Source organism: Arachis ipaensis, chromosome B03 (genome assembly GCF_000816755.2).
Source record: "Arachis ipaensis cultivar K30076 chromosome B03, Araip1.1, whole genome shotgun sequence".
Lineage (NCBI taxonomy): Eukaryota > Viridiplantae > Streptophyta > Magnoliopsida > Fabales > Fabaceae > Arachis > Arachis ipaensis.
This window is the reverse complement of record NC_029787.2, coordinates 10,968,691-10,990,751: the sequence shown is the minus strand read 5'-3', so window position 1 is coordinate 10,990,751 and position 22,061 is coordinate 10,968,691. Positions and strand designations below refer to the sequence as shown.

The following is a 22,061-nucleotide window of genomic DNA, read 5'->3' as shown; positions in this document are numbered from 1 at the left end:
GTGATATAATTAATATATAGTATATATATATACATTAATAATATTGATAAAATTAATTTAAGCTTTATATTTTTATAAATTACTCCATCAAGACATTGATGAAAAGTATCTAAACACATAAATAACATAAAAAAAAATTTATGAAATAGATAAAAATAAATATCAATTCAATTATAAACCTGTAAATTCCAGTCCAATGGACAATAAGAGTCCAAGAAAAAACATGAAAAGCATTGTTACGTTCCTCTTTAAGAACATGTTACGAAAAGATTAGAGAATGATTTGTATCTTTGTTGGGTGAAAATGTAATTTATAGGTGGGCTCGATACCCCAATGGAGTAGTTACACTCGGTTACTCGTCTCCAGGTCAATACTGCAGTCCAAATTGGCCTACTAATCATAAATTTCTAAAAAATATTTAAATTTAAACACTTTCTTTATTTGAGCTAACAAGATAAGATAAAATAAAATAAGATAAGATAAGATAACAAATTCAAACTATATAAAAGAAGCTAAAGTTTCCTTAAATACGTTTTACATTCTTAATCTGACTTGAATGTTGAAATGGTACCACTGCGCCACTCCTAAAAACATCCGATTCAAGTCACTACCTAAGGCCAGCGAATCAAATGTAATATATATAATTAATAAGAATATCTTACTAATAAATATATGAATCTTCTAATGATTCTAATAATAATAATAATACCATATCAAAATGTAAAATAATCATAAACATTCACTAAATTTCTATATGTTTCAATGACTAAACTTCATATGAAACAATAATTAATTATAATATTAATAGCAATATGGTATGATTTATGGTGTGGATAAGATATTATTTAATTGCTAGTTATTATCTTGAGGCCATTTTGCATGTTTGTCAGCTAGCCTAAAATAAACAAAACATTATGATCAACGTAACTTGTTTTTATCGATGCCCAATATATTCCAAACAGGGAGTTTGCAACCCATTAGCTCCACTTGTTTAGACTTTCCTATGAAACTACTGTGAGAATATTTCAAAGAGTAAACTAAGCAGAGGCACCTTGCATTGAGACGCAAAGAGAGATAATGTAAAAAACATAATCTGTTATTAGGTTTTTATTTGGGTTCTTTATATTAAATTACTCTTTCACCTTAACCCATGACAACAATAAAAAAGTTTCGTGGTCCATAAATTTAGTCCAACAGAATACATAAATTCAATTATAATTTTAGTCTTTATTGTCTTATCTTTATCTTATCTTTAGCTGTTCTTATATATCTTTATTTACTTTTATCTTTCTTAAGCCAATGCTCCATATATATTTAGTTTTATCTTCATAATTTACAATACAATTCAATCAATCAACAATAATAAAATTTATTCATCTTTTCTTCACAATTTCATCACTTTACAATTGAGTTGAAACCTAGCTATTTATACACCCTAAGTGATTTCTAATATATTTATATTTTCTACACCCCTTCAAACTAAAGGGGTTTTTTGAAAACACCCTTAGCTTGGACATAAATTCATTGAACAAAGTAGCTGATAGAGCTTTTGTAAAAATGTCAGCAACTTGTGCATGAGAGGGAAAATAAACATGAAATTGGCCTTTAGAAACATGATCACGAACAAAGTGGAGGTTCACTTCAAAATGCTTATTCATACTGTAAAAGATAGAATTCTCGACTAGAAGTACAACTCTAAAATTGTCGCAGAATTGTAGATTGTCGATCATCAATATCTATGGCTCAGCCAGCATCTGCAAAGGCAAAGAGCCAAAAATTAGAACACTTTGTCAATTGTATTCCATGATGTTTCATACCTGTTGTTAGATACGAAAGAATTCTCGACAGTTTTCCAGTGGTGTTCATGTAGTTGGTGCATGAATTGACCCGATTCTAACATACTAAAGACCACCTACAATTGATCTGTACAATGTAAGATCTAGCAGCTTTATTTAGCAAGTCATTAATGTACTTAACTTGCGATATATGGAGATCACCATTAGATAAAAAATTAAATTCTGATCCCAGAAAATAACGTAAAGTTTCCAGATCCTTTAAAGAGAATAAGGAATGCAATTGATGGATAAGAGTTTGTATTTCATCATTATTGTCTCCTGTAATTACTATATCATCTACATAAGCTAATAAAAATATAGTAGAATGAGCAGTAAATCTAACAAATAATGATGAATCTGATTTAGTGTTATGAAAACCTAAATTGTGAAAAGTAGAATGTAATTTATTAAACCAAGTACGAGGTGCTTGTTTTAAACCATACATGGACTTGTCTAATTTACTTACAAGAGAAGAATCTGAAGAGATAAAACCTGGTGGTTGTGACATGTAGACATTCTCAAGTAAGTCTCCATTCAGAAATGCATTATTGAAATCAAATTGGCGCAGAATCCATCCCTTAGAAATTGCAATAGAAAGTATAACTTGAATAGTAGTAGGGTGAATGATCGGGCTAAAAATATGGGGGTAGTCCACTCCCTCTGTTAGAAACAAGAGACTAAACTAGAGAAAGGATTTATATATTATTGAGTGTATTGAAAAGTATAATGTACAAAGGGTATATATAGGTGCCAGAAGAATCAAAGTAATAAGAGCATAGAATCCTACAATTAATATACAGATATGCTATATAAATATAAACGATACTAACTGATCTAAAATGACTCTAATGATTCTCTAATGATTCTCTAACATCCGCCCTCAAATTCAAGTGGGAGCTAAGGATACCATATTGAGTTTGGATAACAAAGTCTGGAAATGAGTCGGGTGATGAGCTTTCGTGAAGATATTAGCAGTCTGATCCAGTGTTCCAACAGCAATGAGACGAACAGCATCAATAAGAATACGTTGCCGAACAAAGTGACAATCAATCTCTATATGTTTGGTGCGTTCATGAAAGACATTATTATGGGCAATCTAAATAGCACTGCAGTTGTCACAAAAAACATCAGTAGGGGACGACTGAGGAGCACCCAAATCTTCGAGAAGCCAACGAATCGAGATAACCTCAGCAGTGGTGTCAGTGAGGGCACGATACTCAGCTTCTGTGCTTGATCGAACAGTGAACGTTTGCTTCTTAGCACGCCAAGAAATGAGAGCGTCACCAAGAAATAGACAGTAACCAGTAGTAGAACGACGATCAGTGGGACCACCTGCCCAATCAGCATCGGAGTATGCATGAAGGGACAAAGAGGAATGGGTAGAAAAATAAAGGCCATGAAATAGAGTGCCTTTGATATAGCGAAGAATGCGAAGAACTGCTGCATAGTGAGTAGTACGAGGAGCTGACAAGAACTGGCTAAGTACATGAACTGGATAGGCGATGTCTGGTCGGGTGACAGTTAAGTAGACGAGTCCTCTAACTAGCTGTCGATAGAGAGTAGTATTATCCAAAATAGTGCCATCCATAGAAGTAAATCGAACATTAGGCTCAAGAGGAGTAGACTCAGTGTGACTATCAGTAATTCCGGCTCGAGCAAGAAGATCTGAAGCATATTTAGCTTGAGAGAGATAGATGCCATCATCGGTGGATATGACTTCTAGACCAAGAAAATAGCTGAGAGAACCAATATCTTTCATCTCAAAAGTACGCTGAAGAGATGCCTTGAGATTATAGATACCATCAGCATCATCTCCAGTAATGATCATGTCATTAACATACAGAAGTAGAACAACAACTCCATGTTCACTTTTACGAATAAAGAGAGCATTCTCATGAGGACTGCAAGTGAAACCAAGACTGCATATGGTAGTGCTGAACTTGTCAAACCATTCACGAGGAGCTTGCTTAAGCCCATAGAGTGCCTTGCGAAGGAGACAAACTTTGCCAAAAGGACAAGGATAACCTGGAGGGGGTTTCATATAGACCTTCTGTTTCAAATCTCCATTAAGAAATGCATTCTTCACATCCATCTGAATGAGAGACCATTTTTTGACCGCAGCAATGCCAAGAAAAGCTCGAACATATGTGAGACGAGAAACAGGAGCAAAAGTCTCTTCATAGTCAATACCCTACTCTTGCGTACAACCCTGAGCAACCAATCGTGCCTTATAATGGTCAATAGAACCATCAGAGTGAGTATTGATCTTGTATACCCATCTGCTTCCCACAACTTCCTGATTAGAAGGAGAATCAACCAAGTCCCAAGTGTGTGCTTTTTCAAGTGCGAGTGAGTCTTCCTACATTGTTTGTTGCCAATTTGGATTTGTGGAGGCTTCTCTGAATGACTTAGGTTCATATTTATGAAGAATAGTAGAAAAGCAATGATAATCAAGAAGATGAGGAGGTGAATTTCTCACCCTGGAACAACGAGCGGAAGGAGGAGGCATGACGGTAGGAGTAGGAGCATCGTCTGGTCCGGAATCATCGAGAGATGGAGAAGGCAGAAGAACAGGAGGCTATGAAAGGTGACTCGAGATAGAACCTGTAGAATCATCACTAGGAAAAAGATCAACATTGGGGTTAGTGAAAAAAGGTGACTGAGTAGGAGGAATAAACTCAAAGGAGGAGAACCGAGAAAACCTGTGATGCTCCCAGAAGACAACATGACGAGAGATACGAATACGTTTAGAGAGAGGATCCCAACAATGAATACCCTTGTGTTCAGTTCCATAGCCAAGGAAACAACACATATGAGCCCGAGGTTCAAGTTTACTATGTTCATGAGGCTGAAGAAGAACAAAACAGACACAACCGAAAACTCAAAGAGAACTATAATCTGGGGAGGTACGATAAAGATGCTCAAAGGGAGTAAAATTACCAAGAATAGAAGAAGGGAGCCTATTGATAACATGAACATCAGTAAGAACAACTTCACCCCAAGTATGCTTAGGAAATGAAGAAGAAAGAAGCATTGCACGAACAGAGTCAAGAATATGACGATGTTTGCGTTCAGCTCAGCCATTTTGTTGAGACGTACCAGGGCAAGAAAACTCAGACAAGGTACCCTGTTCTGCAAGAAAGGTTAAGAGTTTGGAATCACGGTATTCCATAGAATTATCACGGCAAAAAACCTTAATGACCTTGGAAAACTGAGTTTTAATCATAGTGGCAATGTTCATATAAATCTGAGTTAACTCATGGCGATTGGTTATCAAATAAACACAAGTAAAGCGTGAATAATCATCAATAAAAATAACAAAGTATCAAGCTCCTCCCATAGAAGCGGTGGGAGCGGGACCCCAAACATCAGAGTGAATGAGATCAAAAGGAGAGCAAGCAAGAGATGAATTATTGTGAAAAGATAAAGCAGGTTGTTTGGCAGTTTGACAAGAAATGCAATCAAAAGATTCATTAGGAAGCTGACCCAAAACACCTTGAGACACAAGAGGACGCAATTTTCCTAAAGAGCTATGGGCAAGACATTGATGCCATAAGTGAAGGGTAGATGGAGAAGAAGCAGCACAAAGATTTGGTACAGGAGGAATATGAAGATTCTCGACCTCAAGTTGACCAACAGAAATAAGATTAAAGTTTAAGTTGGGAATAAAATAAGTATCAGGAAGATTAAGAGTCGACTGGGAGATAGAAACCCTTGTGTGTTGCGTGCAAGAGAGAACCATTAGCAGTATTGACAGAAGGTCCATTTGTAGTGGTAGACAAAGACGAGAAGAGATTACGCAATGTAGACATGTGATTAAAGCATCCCGAGTCAAAATACGATTTAGAATTACCTAGAGGAGTCGAAAGAGCAGCAGGGGTATTACCAGAAAGGGAGAGAAGACACAGAAGAAGAGACGCAATATCAGATAGAGAGACAGGAGACGAGTTCAGAGGAGCAGAGGTGGTAGATGCTGGAGTAGCATCAACAGCAAAAGCAGGCGCATGACGTGGTGGGAGAGTAGGACATGTAGTAATCAAATGTCCCGAGAACTTGCAATAATGGCAGAACAGTTGTGAACAATGGTAGCTAATATGACCTTTCTGGTGGCATGTGTGACACTCAACAGAGGGACAGACGGAGAAGAGGTGCCCAAAACGGTTACAATTGCGACAGAATTTATCATTTTTGTGTGTGGTAGCGAAAACAACTGACTTTTCCATAATAGCAAATATAAAGATCACGGAGAGGAGAGAAAAACTGTGAATTCGGGGCAAAAAATGAGAAAACAGAGCACAGAATCGGAAAGAGCTCACCAAAAAATCTTAGGGAAGGTCCCGCTTGTCTGCCACGTCAGCAACACGTCAGCGCCACGTCAGTAGTGACGTCAACATCACATCAGCGGATCGATGACACGTGACGGCGCCTGAGAGGAGCGAGAAAACACGCTGGCGATGAGGTGGAACGCGGGTCACTGGATACCGAGGATAGCTTGCGTCGCGACACGTGGAAGCACCGGGATCGTGCGATCGGCACCAAGATCCAACGGCTGCTGAAGCTTCTGGAATGAGAAACAATGGAGGTGGGCAGCTGGTGCGGAATTTATAACCCACAAACTAATCGGCAAGTGCACCGGGTCGTACCAAGTAGTACCTCAAGTGAATGAGGGTCGATCCTACGAGGATTGATGGAATAAGCAACAATGGTTAAATGATTTACTTAGTTAGACAAACAGAAAATGGTGTTTGAAGGTTCAAAAGCATTAACAGTAATTTCAGAGAATTAAAAGCAAACAGTAAATTGAAGTGAATAATATATGAGAAAACAGTTAAGATTTCAGATTTATCTATTTTCCGGATTGACTTTTCTTACTAACTATTTTAATCATGCAAGATTCAGTTCATGGCAAACTATAGATGACTAAGCCCTAATTCCTTAGACTTTCTTAATCTACTCTAACTTTCATCAACCGCCAATTCCTTGGTCACTTAATTCCAATTAGAGGATGAAGTTCAATTCTAGTTTATATGCCACAAAAATCCTAATTACCAAATATAAGAGGATTATATGTCACGTATCCCGTTAAGTCCAGATAATTAGAAATTTAAGAGAATATATTTTCAAGCTGTTGTTCAAGTAAAGAGCTTTTCCAAGTTATACAAGAACTCAATTAGAACAAGAGTCATACTTCCGTTCCACCCAAATTCATAAGATAAAGAACGAAAACAATTCTTGAATTATAAATCAGTACATAAATTAAAATAGAAAAATAATAGTATCAATCCATACAATAGACAGAGCTCCTAACCTTAACAGTAGAGGTTTAGTTGCTCATGGTTCAGAGAGAACACTAGAATTCTGGTAAACTGTAAAGTGCGGAATGAGGTCGAATAAGAGAAGTTTCTTTTTCCTTTTATATTTAATCCTAATTAATTTAAAATATATTTTCTAAAACTAAAATAATATCTTTTCCTATTTTAAAATAAAATACAAAATTCAATCAAAATAAATCTGGCTTCATTCGCATCTTTTCTTGAATGCCTGGGGACCACTTGGTGGTTAGGATCCACACTGAACTTGAAAAACCTCAAGTTCAGCGTGGGATAAGAGAGGCATACTTATTGCGTTCCATTGGGTCCACACTGAACTTGGGATTCCCCAAGTTCAGCGTGGTGGCGTACGTACTTCTTCCCTTGTGTGCGTGGATTCCACGCTAAACTTGGAAAATCCCAAGTTCAGCGTGGACAAGGCCGAACTTGACTGGATGGAGGGTTAGTGCTCCACATTGAACTTGGAAAATTCCAAGTTCAGCGTGGAGTGGACAACATCAATTCTTCGTTTTCTCCATTCTTTAGCCTTGGCTTAAACTATGCGAAATTCATTCAAAATGCTACATGAAATAAACAGAATTGCACACGACTTAAAGTAGCATTCATAGTGGCTAAAATATATTAAATCTTGATTAAACTTAGCAATTCAAGTGCAAATTCACTAGGAAAAGATAGAGAAGATGCTCACGCATCAGCAGCAAGGTTCCGGGGGCGCGTAAGGGCGTGTCCGGAGGCTTCGAGTGGCGATTTCGGCGGCGTTGAAAACCTGACGAAGAGACGAACACTATGATGGCGGAGGTGACGAACCAAAGCGTCGAAAATAGATAGAAAAATGAGAGCAAAGAGGCACTATCGTAAGAGAAAAATAAGGAGGCTATGAACAAAATTTCATTGAAAAAAAATTTTAGGCTCTTGATACCATGTTAGAAACAAGAGACTAAACTAGAGAAGGATTTGTGTATTATTGAGTGTGTTGAAAAGTACAATGTACAAGGGGTATATATAGGTGCCAAAAGAATCAAAGTAATAAAAGTATAGAATCCTACAATTAATATACAGACATGCTATATTGTTGATACTAACTGATCTAAAATGATTTTCTAGCACCCTTAATTTGGTAGCATTCCTTTGCCACTAAACGAGCTTTATACTTCTTGATAGTATTATCAGGAGCTCGTTTAATGGCAAAGACCCACTTACACCCTACAATAGTTGCATTAGGTGGGGGAATGAACTAAATGCCATGTCTGATTTTTCATTAATGCATTATACTCTTCATGCATGGCCTTATACGAGTGTAAACATTTAAAAGCTTGAGGTATATTTCTTGGAACATTGTTAAGTAAGTCTATTTTGGAAAGACTAGTAGCTAAAATTCTTGGTTTGAGTTTGCCAGTTTTGGATCTAGTATGCATAAAGTGGGTGTTTGATATTTTTGAATCTGAGTTGTTGCTGGTGGTAATTGGTTTTCATGACTAGGTATGAGAATGGTGGGAGGAGGTAAAGATGTGGAAGTAGTATGAGTTGGTGAGGTTTGTGAAATGATTGAATTTGGATCAGGAGAAGTATCTGTAGAGGTGGAAAGATGAGAATTCTTATTAGAGGTTTGAAAAATAGAAGTAGAGTTGGTTGGATTTAAACCAAGTGAGGTATTAGTAGTAGGAGGAAGGGAGGCATCTAATTCTGGAATATGAGGTATGAAATTGAGCGTATCTAATTCCGAGTTACATGAAATAGAAGAGTTAGTATAATTAATGCAATTATCAAACATAGTAGAATATGGAAACAAATTTTCATCAAAAACAACATTTCTGGCAACTATGATCTTTCCCTGTTTATTTTGACATTTAAAACCTCTTGATTGTGGAGCATAGCCTAAAAATAAGCATAATTCAAATCGATAATCCATTTTGTGTTTATTGAGAGGTCTAATGTAAGGATAGCAAGCACATCCAAAAATCTTTAACATAGAGTAATTAGGTATAGAGCCATGTAATATTTCAAAAGGTGATTTCTATTTTAACAATTTTGCAGAAAGTCTGTTAATTAAGAATGCAGCAATTAAAAAAAAGGATCTTCTCAATAACTAAATGGCATTTTTGTAGTAGCAAGGAGTGTTAGGCCCATCTCAGTGATGTGCTTATGCTTCCGCTCAATGACTCCTTGCTGAGGACAAGCTAGTCTATGAGATATACCATGTGATTGTAAGAAAGTTCTAAATTTAGAGGATAAAAATTCACTAGCATTGTCAGTTTGAATAGATTTAATAAATTGACCAGTTTGTTTTTCCATGAGGCACTTGTATTGCTTAAAATTTTCAAAAACTTGTGTCTTGGAGGTTAACAAATATAGACAGTAATATCTTATATGAGCATCATCAAACAAACTCGTATATTCCTAAAGTCTGATCTTGATTGAGTTGGGGCAGGGCCTCAGACATCAATAATTCAATATACACTAATTGGAGAGGTAATTCCTACACTGTTTCAGAATTATAGAAAGGCAAAGTATGCATTTTTCTCTTGCAACAAGCTTCATACACAAAAGAATCGTTATCATTTTTATTTGCATTGAAGGGAATGTTACAGTGAATAAGGACAGTTTAATCTATAGTAGATGAAGGGTGTCCAAGCCTCTTATGTCATAGATCAAGATTTGCCTTACATATAGCTAAAAAAGAATGAAAATCAGAATCATTGTGTAAAGGCCTATGAATCCTAAGACTGTCAAAATCATATGGACCATTCTTAAGCATTCCTTGAAGGAGAACTTGCTTGGATTTCTGAGATTTGATAAGACAATGAAATTCAAAATAAACTCCATTATCTAGATAAAATTAAGAGACACTTATTAATTTTTTAACAATTTTTTGTATATTAAATTCTTCAACACAAAAATATTTTTATTATTAGAATTAGATAGAAAAGATTTACCAACTTGATTTATACCAATACTTGAACCATTTGCAAGAAAGAGTTGATCAGGACCAGTGTATTATGATGCAGAAATCAAGCTCGAGCTAACATGAGTCAAATGGTGACTAGCTCCGGAATCTACATATCAAGAAGCATCAGAAGCTGTAGAAGGAGTTACAAGGTAGGATTGTGGTTGATGGAAAGCAGTAGAAGGTGGAGGAGGTTTATTAGGTTGAAAATTACAAGATGATGAAGAATTACTGGACTGATTGAAACCTTGATAGTTGGGATCAAACCGAAAATAAAGCAATTAAGAGCAACATGAGCTGGTCTGCCACAAACCTGGCAGAATTATTGGTGTGGAATTCAAAGTCCACAAACTAACGGGCAAGTATACCGGGTCGTACCAAATAATACTTCAGGTGAGTGAGGGTCGATCCCACGAAGATTGATGGATCAAGAAACAATAGTCGAATGACTCACTTAGTCGGGCAAGCAAAAAATAGTGTTTTATGGTTCAAAAGTATTAAACAGTGATTCAAGAGTTTGAAAAGCAAACAGTAAACGGGTTGTGAGAAATATGTGAGAGAACAGTTAAGGTTCCAGAGATGTTTATTTTTTCGGATTTATATTTCTTACCAACTATTTTAATCATGCAAGATTCATTTCATAGCAAACTGTAATTAACTAAACCCTAATTCCTTAGTGAGTTAGTCTCTTCTAAATTAATCAACCGCCAATTTCTTGGTCATTCAAAATAGATTAGAGGGTTAGGTTCAATTCTAGTTTATTAGCCACAAAAACCCTAATTACCCACATATAAGAGGATTATATGTCACGTATTCTGTTAAGTCCAAGCAATTAGTGGTTTAGGAGAAAATTACTTTCAAGCTAGTATTCAAGTAAGATAACTTTTCCAAGAATCAACAAGAATTCATGTAGAATGAGAGTTATTTTCCAATATACTCAAATTCATGAGATGAAGAATGAAAGAAATCTTTATCAATACATTAATTAAAATAGAGTGGCAATAGTATCAATCCATAGAATAAACATAGCTCCTAACCTTAACCAAGGAGGTTTAATTGCTCATGACTCATAGAGAAAACTAGGGTTTAAAAGTATGTAAAGTGCGGAATGAGGTCGAAGAGAAGAGATCGAGAGAGTCCAAAGGGCTAAATCTTTTTCCTTTTATATCTAACCTAATTTTAAATTGAAAATAAAATAAACTAATAATTACTAAAGCCCAAAATATTGTGTTTTGGAATAGAAATACTTAGAACAAAATAAAATATAATAATTAAAAGTCAAATCCAACTAAAGATGCTCCTTTGGGTAAGGTTGATCTGCATCATTGGCGCTAAACACCAGAATCGGCCAGAATCGGCGTTTAGCACCCCAGGTGGCTGTGGCTCCAAATTTGTTTCTGACTTCCTAGCGCTAAACGTCAGGTTCGGTGTTTAGCGCCCTATGAGCCGGCATTTAGCACCTATGAGGCAGAGGCTTGGCACGAATCACAAGGCTCCTAGAGCTAAACACCCAGGTCCGCATTTAGCGTCAGTTTGGCAGAATAGTTGCACACGTTCCAAAGCCCTTGGACGTTAAACGCTAGATACAGCGTTTAGCGCCAGCTTAGCATATTCAAAATTCTTTTCTTTTCTTGAACATGAACTCTGAAAAAACCGATCCAAACTTCACCTGAAATAATTAAAACACTAAAGCAACTCAAAATAGCATCCAAATAGGTTTTAAACACTAAAATCTAATTAAAACTCAATAAATTCATATCTAAAATAAATAGAAAATAAAGAAAAGATGCTCATGCATTACAACACCAAACTTAAACTATTGCTTGTCCTCAATCAACTAAAAACAATATAGAAGTGAGAAGTGAAGTTGCCTAAGAATTGAGTTTTCACTTAAGCTCTTGTCCATTTACTGAGTGGGGTTAATGACACTGTGATCCTGAATAGTTTCGACATCTCACTATCCTTTGAAACTCAGAAATGTCAATGTCCTTCAGAACTATTACTCAGATGATATTATGGATTCTCTTCTTCTTTAACCTTTGGTTAATCCTTGAACACAACTCTTTCTTATCTTTTTTTTTTGTGCTTTACACCTTGAACCTAGCCGTGACTCTAAATGTTTTATCTCAAGCTTTATTTGACACAAAAACACCACAAGTACTTGACTGGGAACTCTTTGAGTTTTAATCTTTCTTTTTATTTCTCCCAGTCAGTAGTGCTCAGAGCCTTTGGCATACTCTGTATTTGTACTTGGTCTCGACTCTTAGTGCTCTGTCTCAAGGATTACTTGACACATTCACACTACAAACATATGGCTAGGAAAACAACTCTTTGAACTTTTAATCATATTTGACCTTCCTAGCTATTGATGCTTAGAGCCTTGGACCTTGCTTTGTTTTTGCTGTTTATTTTGCTTCAAGGATCAATTTCTTGTTCAATTTAGAAAATCCATAATACTTCTCTAAATTCCTGTACCTCCGGAATTAACACTCTTAACTTCAATATCGATTATGCACTATTCAATTTATACATTCAGAATCACAGATAATACCACCACATCAAAGTAAATAAGACAACTCAGAATATATAACTCAAGTCTCATACATTATACTACTTCTTTTCTTTTTCTTTTGATTTTTCAAGTTCAGTGAGCAATACATGAGACAACTTTTCAAAATAAGCATAAATTACTAAATTAATTAACTAAACTAGAAAAACTAAAGATACTATTAATCATGCAAAGGATTTAAACAGCTAACAGAAAATAAGACATAATAATTAAAAAAATAGAAAATAGAAAAAAAAGTAGATAAAGAAACTCAACCACCTTAGTCATGGTGACCGCTCCCTCTTGGGAATCCTCTCCAAGATCCAAAATGACGCCTCAGCTCATTCATATCCCACCTTTAACTCTGTTGCTTCTCCACTAACTGCTGTAGGAGAGTAGAGTGGCCCTCATGGACCAACTTTAGCTGATCAATGGAGGATGTCAGCTGCCCAATAGATGCTATCAGCTGATCCTAGTGGAGGAAAGTAATATCCCTGAGACATCTCAGGCTACTCCGGTCGAGGAGGGAGAACTGGCTCCTGAGGCGGTGCTCGGGCTTACTCTTTTGCATACTCCATACCCCTCCTAGTGATCAGCCTGTTGACGTCAATATGGGTGTCTCGATCAATGTGGACTCGAGCAGCCTCACATAGGCAGAAGATAAGGTGGAAAAAGGCCAATCTAACAGAAGTGGAGGCCTTCGCGGCTATGTTGTACAACTCTTGAGGGATCACACGATACACCTCCACTTGTTTAGACTTTCCTATGAAATTATTGTGAGAATAGTTTAAAGAGTATAACTTAGCAGAGGCACCTCATAGAAAACAGAGATGCAAAGAGAGATAATTTAGAAAACATCCTAGCTATTTATATACCTTAAGTGACTTCTAATACGTTTGTATTTTCTACACCCCCTCAACTAAAGGGGGTCTTTGTAAACATCCTTAGTTCAGACATAAATTCATTGAACAAGGTATCTAGTAGAGCTTTTGTAAAAATGTCAGTAATTTGTACATGAGAGGGAATATGAACAACATAAAACTGGCCTTTAAAAAACACGATCACGAATAAAGTGGAGGTCCACTTTAAAATACTTACTCCTACTATGAAGGACAAGATTCTCGGCTAGAAGTACAACCCCAAGATTGTCGTAGAAAATGGTGGGTTTAATGGGTGAGTGAACTCAAATTTCTTCAAGAAGCTTCTGAATCCTATCGTGCACTAAAATCGTCTTTGAGATTCCAATTGCACCAATTACTTTTCTAAAATTAACAAAAGTGCAACATATTAGTCCCTGACCATTTTTCGTTAACGGCGTGATGACATGGCTTGATGACTTGAACTGTTAGTGACATGTGTCACTCCATGGTTTATCCTCGTGTAATGGTATAATAATGTGTTGACCAGTGATACGTGGCTTGTTGATGTGGATGGTTGTATCATGTGTCACAATACTATTTGACCAAGTGTCAGTTTGTGCCATATATTACAACAGTATTCGTCCATGTGTCATCTACTATGTCATCATTGTAGATGTACCAAATTAGCATGATTAATCAAATTCTTATAATAAGTTCCTACATTTTGATCACTAGCTTCAACACCTTGTGATGGCCAACCACTCTGAGACACAACAATCTTCAAATTAGGTGCATTCACTTTCTCAAAAAAAAATTTCATTGAATTTGCTTGAATTATATATTGTGGAACATGTTTTTGAGCTAAGAACACATAAACTTGTGAGTTTTTTAGTCTAATTGTGTGGTTGCATCATATAACTACTATTTCCCTTCTTGTGTGGATTATTCCCTTTCTATGATTGTAGTGTTTAATTTGTTTGATTTTTTATGTCCATTATTTGGTGTATGAATGCATTTATATGATTGAGGCCTTTATTTCATTAAAGCTCACTTACCCAAATGGCCTTACTCTTTTATCTACCATTGCTAACCAATTTTGATCCTATTTTAATTCCCTTTTGTTCTTAATTTTAGCACATCAGCACCCTTAAGTGAAAAATAATAAATGTCTCTTGTTTGGATATTTGATTAGTTTAGACTAGTGAGCATGTGTATCATTCAAGTGTGGGAAAGCTTGGAAACATTGGTTGAGATAAAAGTGTATTTTTGTATTTTCATTGAAGATTTTGAGAATTGGGTACATACTCATGTATTAAATGTTTAAACTATATGTATTGATACTTTTGTATATATTTTAAAGTGAAAAAATAAAATAAAAAAAGAAAAAGAAAAAGAAAAAGAGAAAAAAGAAAGCAATAAAAAGGGGACAAAATACCCCAGAGTAGAGTAATAATAACAATGCATATGTGTTATGGTTGAAAAGAATATATGGTGTGCGAAAAAGTGAAAATATGAGTAGTTAGGTTGTATTAGAATTGTATAGGTTGTTATATGTGTTTGGTGAGAGCTTAGATTGATCAAAGATTCAAAATTCAAACTCACTTAACCATATATATCCTTACCTTGACCCTGTCCCCATTACAACCTATGGATAAGTCCTCATGATATTTGTATGCATACATTGAATAATTGTTGATTGTTAGATGAAAAACAAATCTTAGAAAGCATGATTAGAGGAGAATTGAGTGAATCAACCCTATACACTTGAGCGATTAGAGCGTATACACATCCGATGAGGGGTTCGATTGCTCAATTACATGCTTTCACCCATGATAATCTCTTATTTTGAAAGTCTGTAAACTCCTTTCAATAACTCAATTGAATTGTGGATTTGATTGATTGTGATTGCTTTAGCCCTTATGTTTATACATGCTTTCTTGGGAATTCTCTTATTTTGACCAAGTACTTGCATGCATGTAGATAGGTTGCATATAGATAGTTTACTTGCATTGAATAAATGTTGATACCCCTTCTTGTATCTTTCTTGGTTTAGCATGAGGACATGCTTGGTTTAAGTATGGGGAGGTTGATAAACCCCATCCTTAGGGTTTATCTTGTGTTGAATTTAGAGGATTTTATCAACTTTTCTCACATTTATTCAATTAAATAGCATGGTTTTGTGAATTTCTCCTAATTTGTGCTTAAGAGTGAAAACATGTTTTTTAGCCCCTTAAATTGCTTATTTTAATTCTCTTTAATTCTATTCGATGCCTTGATGTGTTTGATAGTAATTTCAGGCTTAGGAGGCAAGGATTGGATTCAATAAGTGAAGAAAAAGTATGCAAAGTGGAGAATTCATGAAGAAATGAGGATTTGGTGAATTCATGGCGACGTGTACGTGTGACTAACGCGTACGCGCGCGTGAGAGAGGAACTTGCCAGGCCACGCGTACGCGTGATCCATGCGTACGCATGACGCTTGTCACGTGGCTTCATTAAAGAAAATATGCTGGGGGTAATTTCTGAGCTCATCCAGCCCAAATCCAACTCATTTCTGAAGTATTAGGGGCCAAATTCAAGAAGGATGAAGGGGGGAGCAATTAGATTAGGTTAGAAGCATATTTTAGGGTAGTTTTCTAGAGAGAGAAGCTCCCTCTTCTCTCTAGAATTCGGGTAGATTTAGGTTAATCTCTCTTAGATTTAGGATTTAATTCTTGTTTTCAATTAGTTTTCCTTGTAATCTCTTGTTCTTACATTTTTATTCTCTTAGTTTACATTGTTAATTTTCCTTTTGTCACTTTTATGTTATGAACTCTTATTGATTTCAATTTCTTTTAATGCAATTTGATGTTTTGTATTTTCTTGTTGCTTAATTGAGTTGTTACTATTATTTTCTTGCATTTGGTAATTTTAGATTTTATTATTTCTTGCAATTTAATATACTTTTCTTTTTATACACACCAAGTATTTGATAAAATGCTTGGGTTAGTTTTAGAGTAAATTTTGAGCATTCTTGACTTGAAAATAGGAGCTTGGTAATTTTGAGTCATTAATACCCAATTTGAATTGGTGATTTATGGTTGTTAGTTAATCTTGTTTCCATTGACATTACTTATGGATTGGGGTTAACTAGGCATATTTGACTTTCTTACGATGTGAAGATAACATAATAGGCTTAGCTCTTGTTAATTATTGTGTTATAATTAATGACTATGATAGAAAACCTTGATTCTCAATCCTTGCTATGAATGCCTCTTTATCATTTATTATCTTTAGTTGTTTGATTTACTTTATTGTCATTTAAATTCTTATCTTCTTACTTACAAACCATCCCTCTTGAATAGTTGAACCTCATAACTGATAACATGCATACCTCACTGCAATTCCTTTGAGAGACAACCCGAGATCTAATACTCTCGGTTATTATTATTGGTTTGCACTTGTGACAAACAAATTAAACTTTGATTGAGAGTTAATTGTTGGTTTGGATCTATACTTCAATGGAATTATTTTGTGAAAATTCCTAACCTACGATTTTTCTCTCGTCATGGGTCTTATGGTTATTAACATTTTTAAGCGAGTGTTTGAAGATTCGAATCACGCCTTGTGCATGCAGCAACTAATTGGCTAGCATAAAAAAAATTATGCAACTTCACAAAATACAATCATAATAAATTATTAAAAGAGTTTGTTGTTTTCAAAAAAATAAAAATGAAGCACTTTATTTGAGAAAATACATAGGTGGTATCATATTATAAGTGTCAAATTTTAAGAGATGGATATGGAAGATAGCAAACTAAATATTAAAAAAAAAATAGCATCCATAAAAATAGTATCATAAATTATTGCAAACATAAACATTATCCTTTATTGAATTATTCATTCAGATTGAAACTGAGGATCACCTAAACATTTATTAAAGGGATGAAATTGGAAGAAGGGTCAATATGGCTGGTTGCTTGTATAGCTATTATTAGGTATTAGTAGTACTAATAATTAGTTCACTTGAAATTAAGGTTGAATTTGGCTGATTTATCGGCATGGTAAAGGCCAAAATGCCTCTCAGTTTCTGCACCTGGCTTCTGATTCTCATCGTACATAGCAAACAAATAAGTTTCTATAGGTCCATTGGGTCTCTTTGGGGTCCCAGTCCTACCCTTAACATGATTAATCAAATTTTGATAGTAAGTACCTGCATTTTGAATTGAAGCTCCAACTCCACCAAAACTTGGCCAGCCACTCTCAGACACAACAATTTGCAAATTATTTGCACCTATTTTCTCCAAAGCAGCATACGTTGAATCCAGCATAGCATCAAACAAATTCTGGTACCCAACATCATTCTTACCTTGTTGAGTAAAAAGAGCATATTCTAATTGTATATCTTTTTTATTATTAGCATAAGCAAAATAGGGATATATATTAGCAAGAAGTGGTGACCCATTTGGCACCAAGAAATTAATAACTTTTTGCATGTAAGCATTAGCAGCGTCACTGAAAGCTCCATCACTAGGTGGGTATGATTTTCCAAGTAGACTTGAATCAATTGCAGTGGACGCTTTAATTTGGCCTAAATTGGATGATGCAAGTGCATCATGAATGTTTTGCATGCCGGAAAAAACGTATTGTGCTTCAACATCACCAGGGTGAATTTCATTGCCAACAGTGATGTATCTGAATTTGATATCTTTTGAATAGGGTACAATATTTGTGTTGACCCAATCCTTTGCTGCATTAGGATTAGAAGAAATAGCTTGAAGAGATTCCTTTGCAACATCTACTATTAACTCTATGTTTGAACCTTTTAGGGCTTCAAAGACTTCTGCTTCTGGAAAGTATATACGCATTCTAGTGATTCCATTTGATTTGTATAAATCAATGGTTTCTTTCTTTGATGGTAAGTTGCCAGCAATCATTCCATAACATACTCCAGGGGATTGTGCAGCTACCATATCAAATTGAATTAGAAATTATTAGTGATTCCAAAAGAATGAATAACATAACATAAATATAGGATAATTTACCTTAAAACTTTACTTGATAGTACACTAATTAACTGGAGTACTAATTGTATCAAAATCATTAATAAAAAACCTTGTGAACATTGAGTTATTGAATAAGTGGAATACTAATTATATCAAAATTATTTTGTATCTATGGATCTAGTTAGAAAAAATAAAACAAACAATAATGATATAATTAATATATAGTACATATATAGGGGCAGAGCCTCTCATATGATAAAAGGGGACAATGACCCTGAATTTTAGATTTTTTTTTTATATAAATTATGTATAAATTTGTTTTAATTTTTTTTAATTTTTTTTAATCTCTTTGTATTGTCATATGTATACATTAATAATATTGATAAAATTAGTTTAAGCTTTGTATTATCATAAATCACTCCATTAAGACATCGATGAAAAATATTTAAACACATAAATAACATAAAAAAAACTATCAAATATATAAATGTAAATATCAATTTAATTATAAACCTGTAAATTCCAATCCAATGGACAATAAAACTCCAAGGAAAAACATGAAAAGCATTGTTACTCTTGAAGAACATATGAATTATGAAAATATTAAAGAGAATGGTTTGTATCTTTGTCGTGTGAAAATAGAATATAAAATAACTTAGTTATATAATAATAACATATCAAAATATGAAGTATTCATAAATATTCACTAAATTTCTATTTTATTTTAAATGACTAAACTTCATATGAAACAATAATTAATTACAGTATTAAAACCAGGATGGTATGCTTTATGGTGTGGCTAAGATATTATTTAATGGCTAGTTATTAAGTTGAGGCCATTTTTGGCATGTTAGTAAGCCTAAAGCAAACAAAACATTATAATCAACAAAACCTGTTTTATCGGCAACTTCTTATACCCAATCTGTTCCAAGCAGAGAACTTGCAACCCATTAGCTCCACTTGTTTGGACTTTTCTATAAAACTATTGTAAGAATAGTTCAAAGAGTATAATTGAGAAGAGGCACCTTGCAAAAATCGCAAAGAGAGATGATCTTTGGTGTCTGTTTAATTACAGTTTATAAAAAAGAGTTTGTATAAAATTAATTTTATAAATTTAATTTTGATGAAAAGTAAATTTGTGTTAAAATAATTTATATTTAGTATTTTTTATATCAAAATAAATTATAGTAAAATAAATGTTATTTGGATTATACTACTTAAAATTACTTTTAGATAAAAAAATTACTAAAATAGACATCAACTTAAATAATTTTTTTTATATTATCCTATCATTCTAATTTAGATATTTAAATAGATCTTATTAATTAATTTTATAATAAAATTAATAATTATATATTTAAAATATTTGAGTACTAAAAGAGACTACAAGCAAAGAAATAAACGATAGAATTGATAAGAAAAAAATAAATTCAATCCTAATGTAATTTTCTAAATGTAGAAGCTACAATTTCTTACTTCTTGTAAACGTACGTTAAGAACGTAAAATTATTTTGGTATTTAGTGTTAGAATAAATTAATTTTAATAACCCAGATCATCCATATTGAATCACCAAAAATAAATATATCATAATGCGGAAGCGTACCTGAATTCATAAACATGAATTATGATTGGAAGAGCAGCTTTTATCACATTAAATGCCGTGACAAAACCACGCCAATCACCATCCTAATACACTTAACGACATAGATCAAATTTGGATGAGTAATATGGAAATTACATGCCAAGTGATTTCATGCATGTCTATTTCCAGCTGGTCCAACTTTATTGAGATCAAACACAATACAAATATTGCAAAATGAACATTTCATATAACATGAAATAAACCATCAACTTAATTCTGCAGAAAAATAACTCAATATCTGTCATAAGACATATATCATAAAATAAACTCCCACTAAACCAAAGCATCACAAATATTGACACCCATCCGAGCAGTGTGCTCATGAAAAACTTTAGGGGTCAATCCCTTGGTAATGGGTCTGCTAGCATATACTCTGTTCCTATATGTCTTGTGGAAATCTGTTTTTCTTAAACTTTCTCCTTGACAACTAAGAACTTGATATCTGTATGCTTCGATTTTTGTCAAGCTCTTATTGTTATCGGAGTATAGTACTGCTGACTTATTGTCACAAAATATCTTTAATGGCCTTTCAATGTCATCTACTATATGAAGCTCAGTGACAAAGTTTTGCAACCATATGCCATGAAATCGGAATCAGAGTACCTAATGATCTCCAAAATTTTCTGATCTTCCGATAAATAAGCATGTAATCCTTTGTTCTCTTTAAATAACGCATTACGCGCTAAACAGCTATCCAATGATCCATATCCGGATTGCTCAAGTATCTACCAAACACTCCCACTGAACTTGCGGTATACACATTTATCTATAATATTTACCTCAAAATCATGAGGTAATGACTTAATTAAACTTGTGATACCATTAACGGGAAGCTTGTTTGAGACAATAGATGGATTTTCTCCTTTTCTATTGGATCTCCTTAATGACACTTCTTGAGGTTGTTGAGCTTGCTGTATGGGTTGGGGTTGATGAAGATTCTCATCATTTTCTTGTACTGTAGCAGTATCTCGAGCAACAACAATATTCTCATTGTTCTCTTGTACTGTAACTGGATCTACAGTAGGATTCTCATTTTGCTCTTGTACTATAACTGTATCTTGAACAACAATAGGCACAAGAACCTGATCATTGTCAGTTACAGAATCCTCATCAAAAGCAACATTCCTAATATGTCCTTCCCCCAAACTCAACATCCTCAAGAAATCTCGCATTTCCCAGTCCAAATTTCATATGGGATTTTGTTAACTGCTTTACTTGGCACCCTATTAAGGATGTACACTGCGGTCTTTAAGGCTTCTCCCCAGAGTAATTCAGGCAAGAAAGAATGACTAATCATATTTCTCACCATGTCCTTAAGAGTTTGGTTCCTTCGCTCTGCAACACCATTCATGCTAGGTTTGCCTGGCATGGTGTATTGCGGAACAATCTACACTCCTCTAGGAAAAGAGCAAAAGGCCCGGGATGTTGCTCACCTAAACCGTCATATCTTCCGTAGTATTCACCACCACGATCAGATTTGACAGTTTTAATTTTCTTTCCAAGTTGAAGTTCAACTTCAGCTTTGAAAGACTTGAAGACATCCAAGGCTTGACACTTTTCATGAATTAAATATAGATACCCGTAACGAGAGTAATCATCTATGAACGTAATGAAGTACCGTTGTCCATTCCAAGAGACAGTAGGGAATGGGCCACATATATCGGTATGTATTAGTTCTAAGACATCTTTAGCTCTCTCGGCACCTAATTTCCTTTCGTTTGTCCTTTTTCCCTTTATGCACTCAATGCAGACTTCAAAGTCCGCCAAATTTAGGGGTCCGAGAATTCCATCCGACACGAGCCTCTGAATTCTCTGTTTAGAGATGTGGCCTAGGCGTTTGTGCCATAATCATGCCGAATTCTCATTTAGTTTTCATTTTGTACCTGTTTGCAGTATTTCATTATTACAGGAATTTAA

The 22,061-nt window shown here is 34.7% G+C and overlaps 2 protein-coding genes across 2 annotated transcripts in view; both read right to left on the bottom strand.

Annotated features, from left to right (window-relative positions):
* Window positions 1–277, bottom strand: part of LOC107632473 (glucan endo-1,3-beta-glucosidase-like) — a 3,981-nt gene extending 3,704 nt beyond the window's left edge. The window contains exon 1 of the mRNA XM_016336150.2: window positions 180–277. Within this exon, the coding sequence (XP_016191636.2) occupies window positions 180–258 (79 nt within the window). The 5' untranslated portion in view covers window positions 259–277. The remainder of the gene's footprint in view (window positions 1–179) is intronic.
* Window positions 17,518–19,069, bottom strand: LOC107632474 (glucan endo-1,3-beta-glucosidase-like). The gene is made up of 2 exons (XM_016336151.1): window positions 19,015–19,069; window positions 17,518–18,461 (listed from the first exon to the last, which is right to left on the bottom strand). The coding sequence occupies exons 1-2, from the start codon at window positions 19,067–19,069 to the stop codon at window positions 17,518–17,520; spliced, it is 999 nt and encodes a 332-aa protein (XP_016191637.1).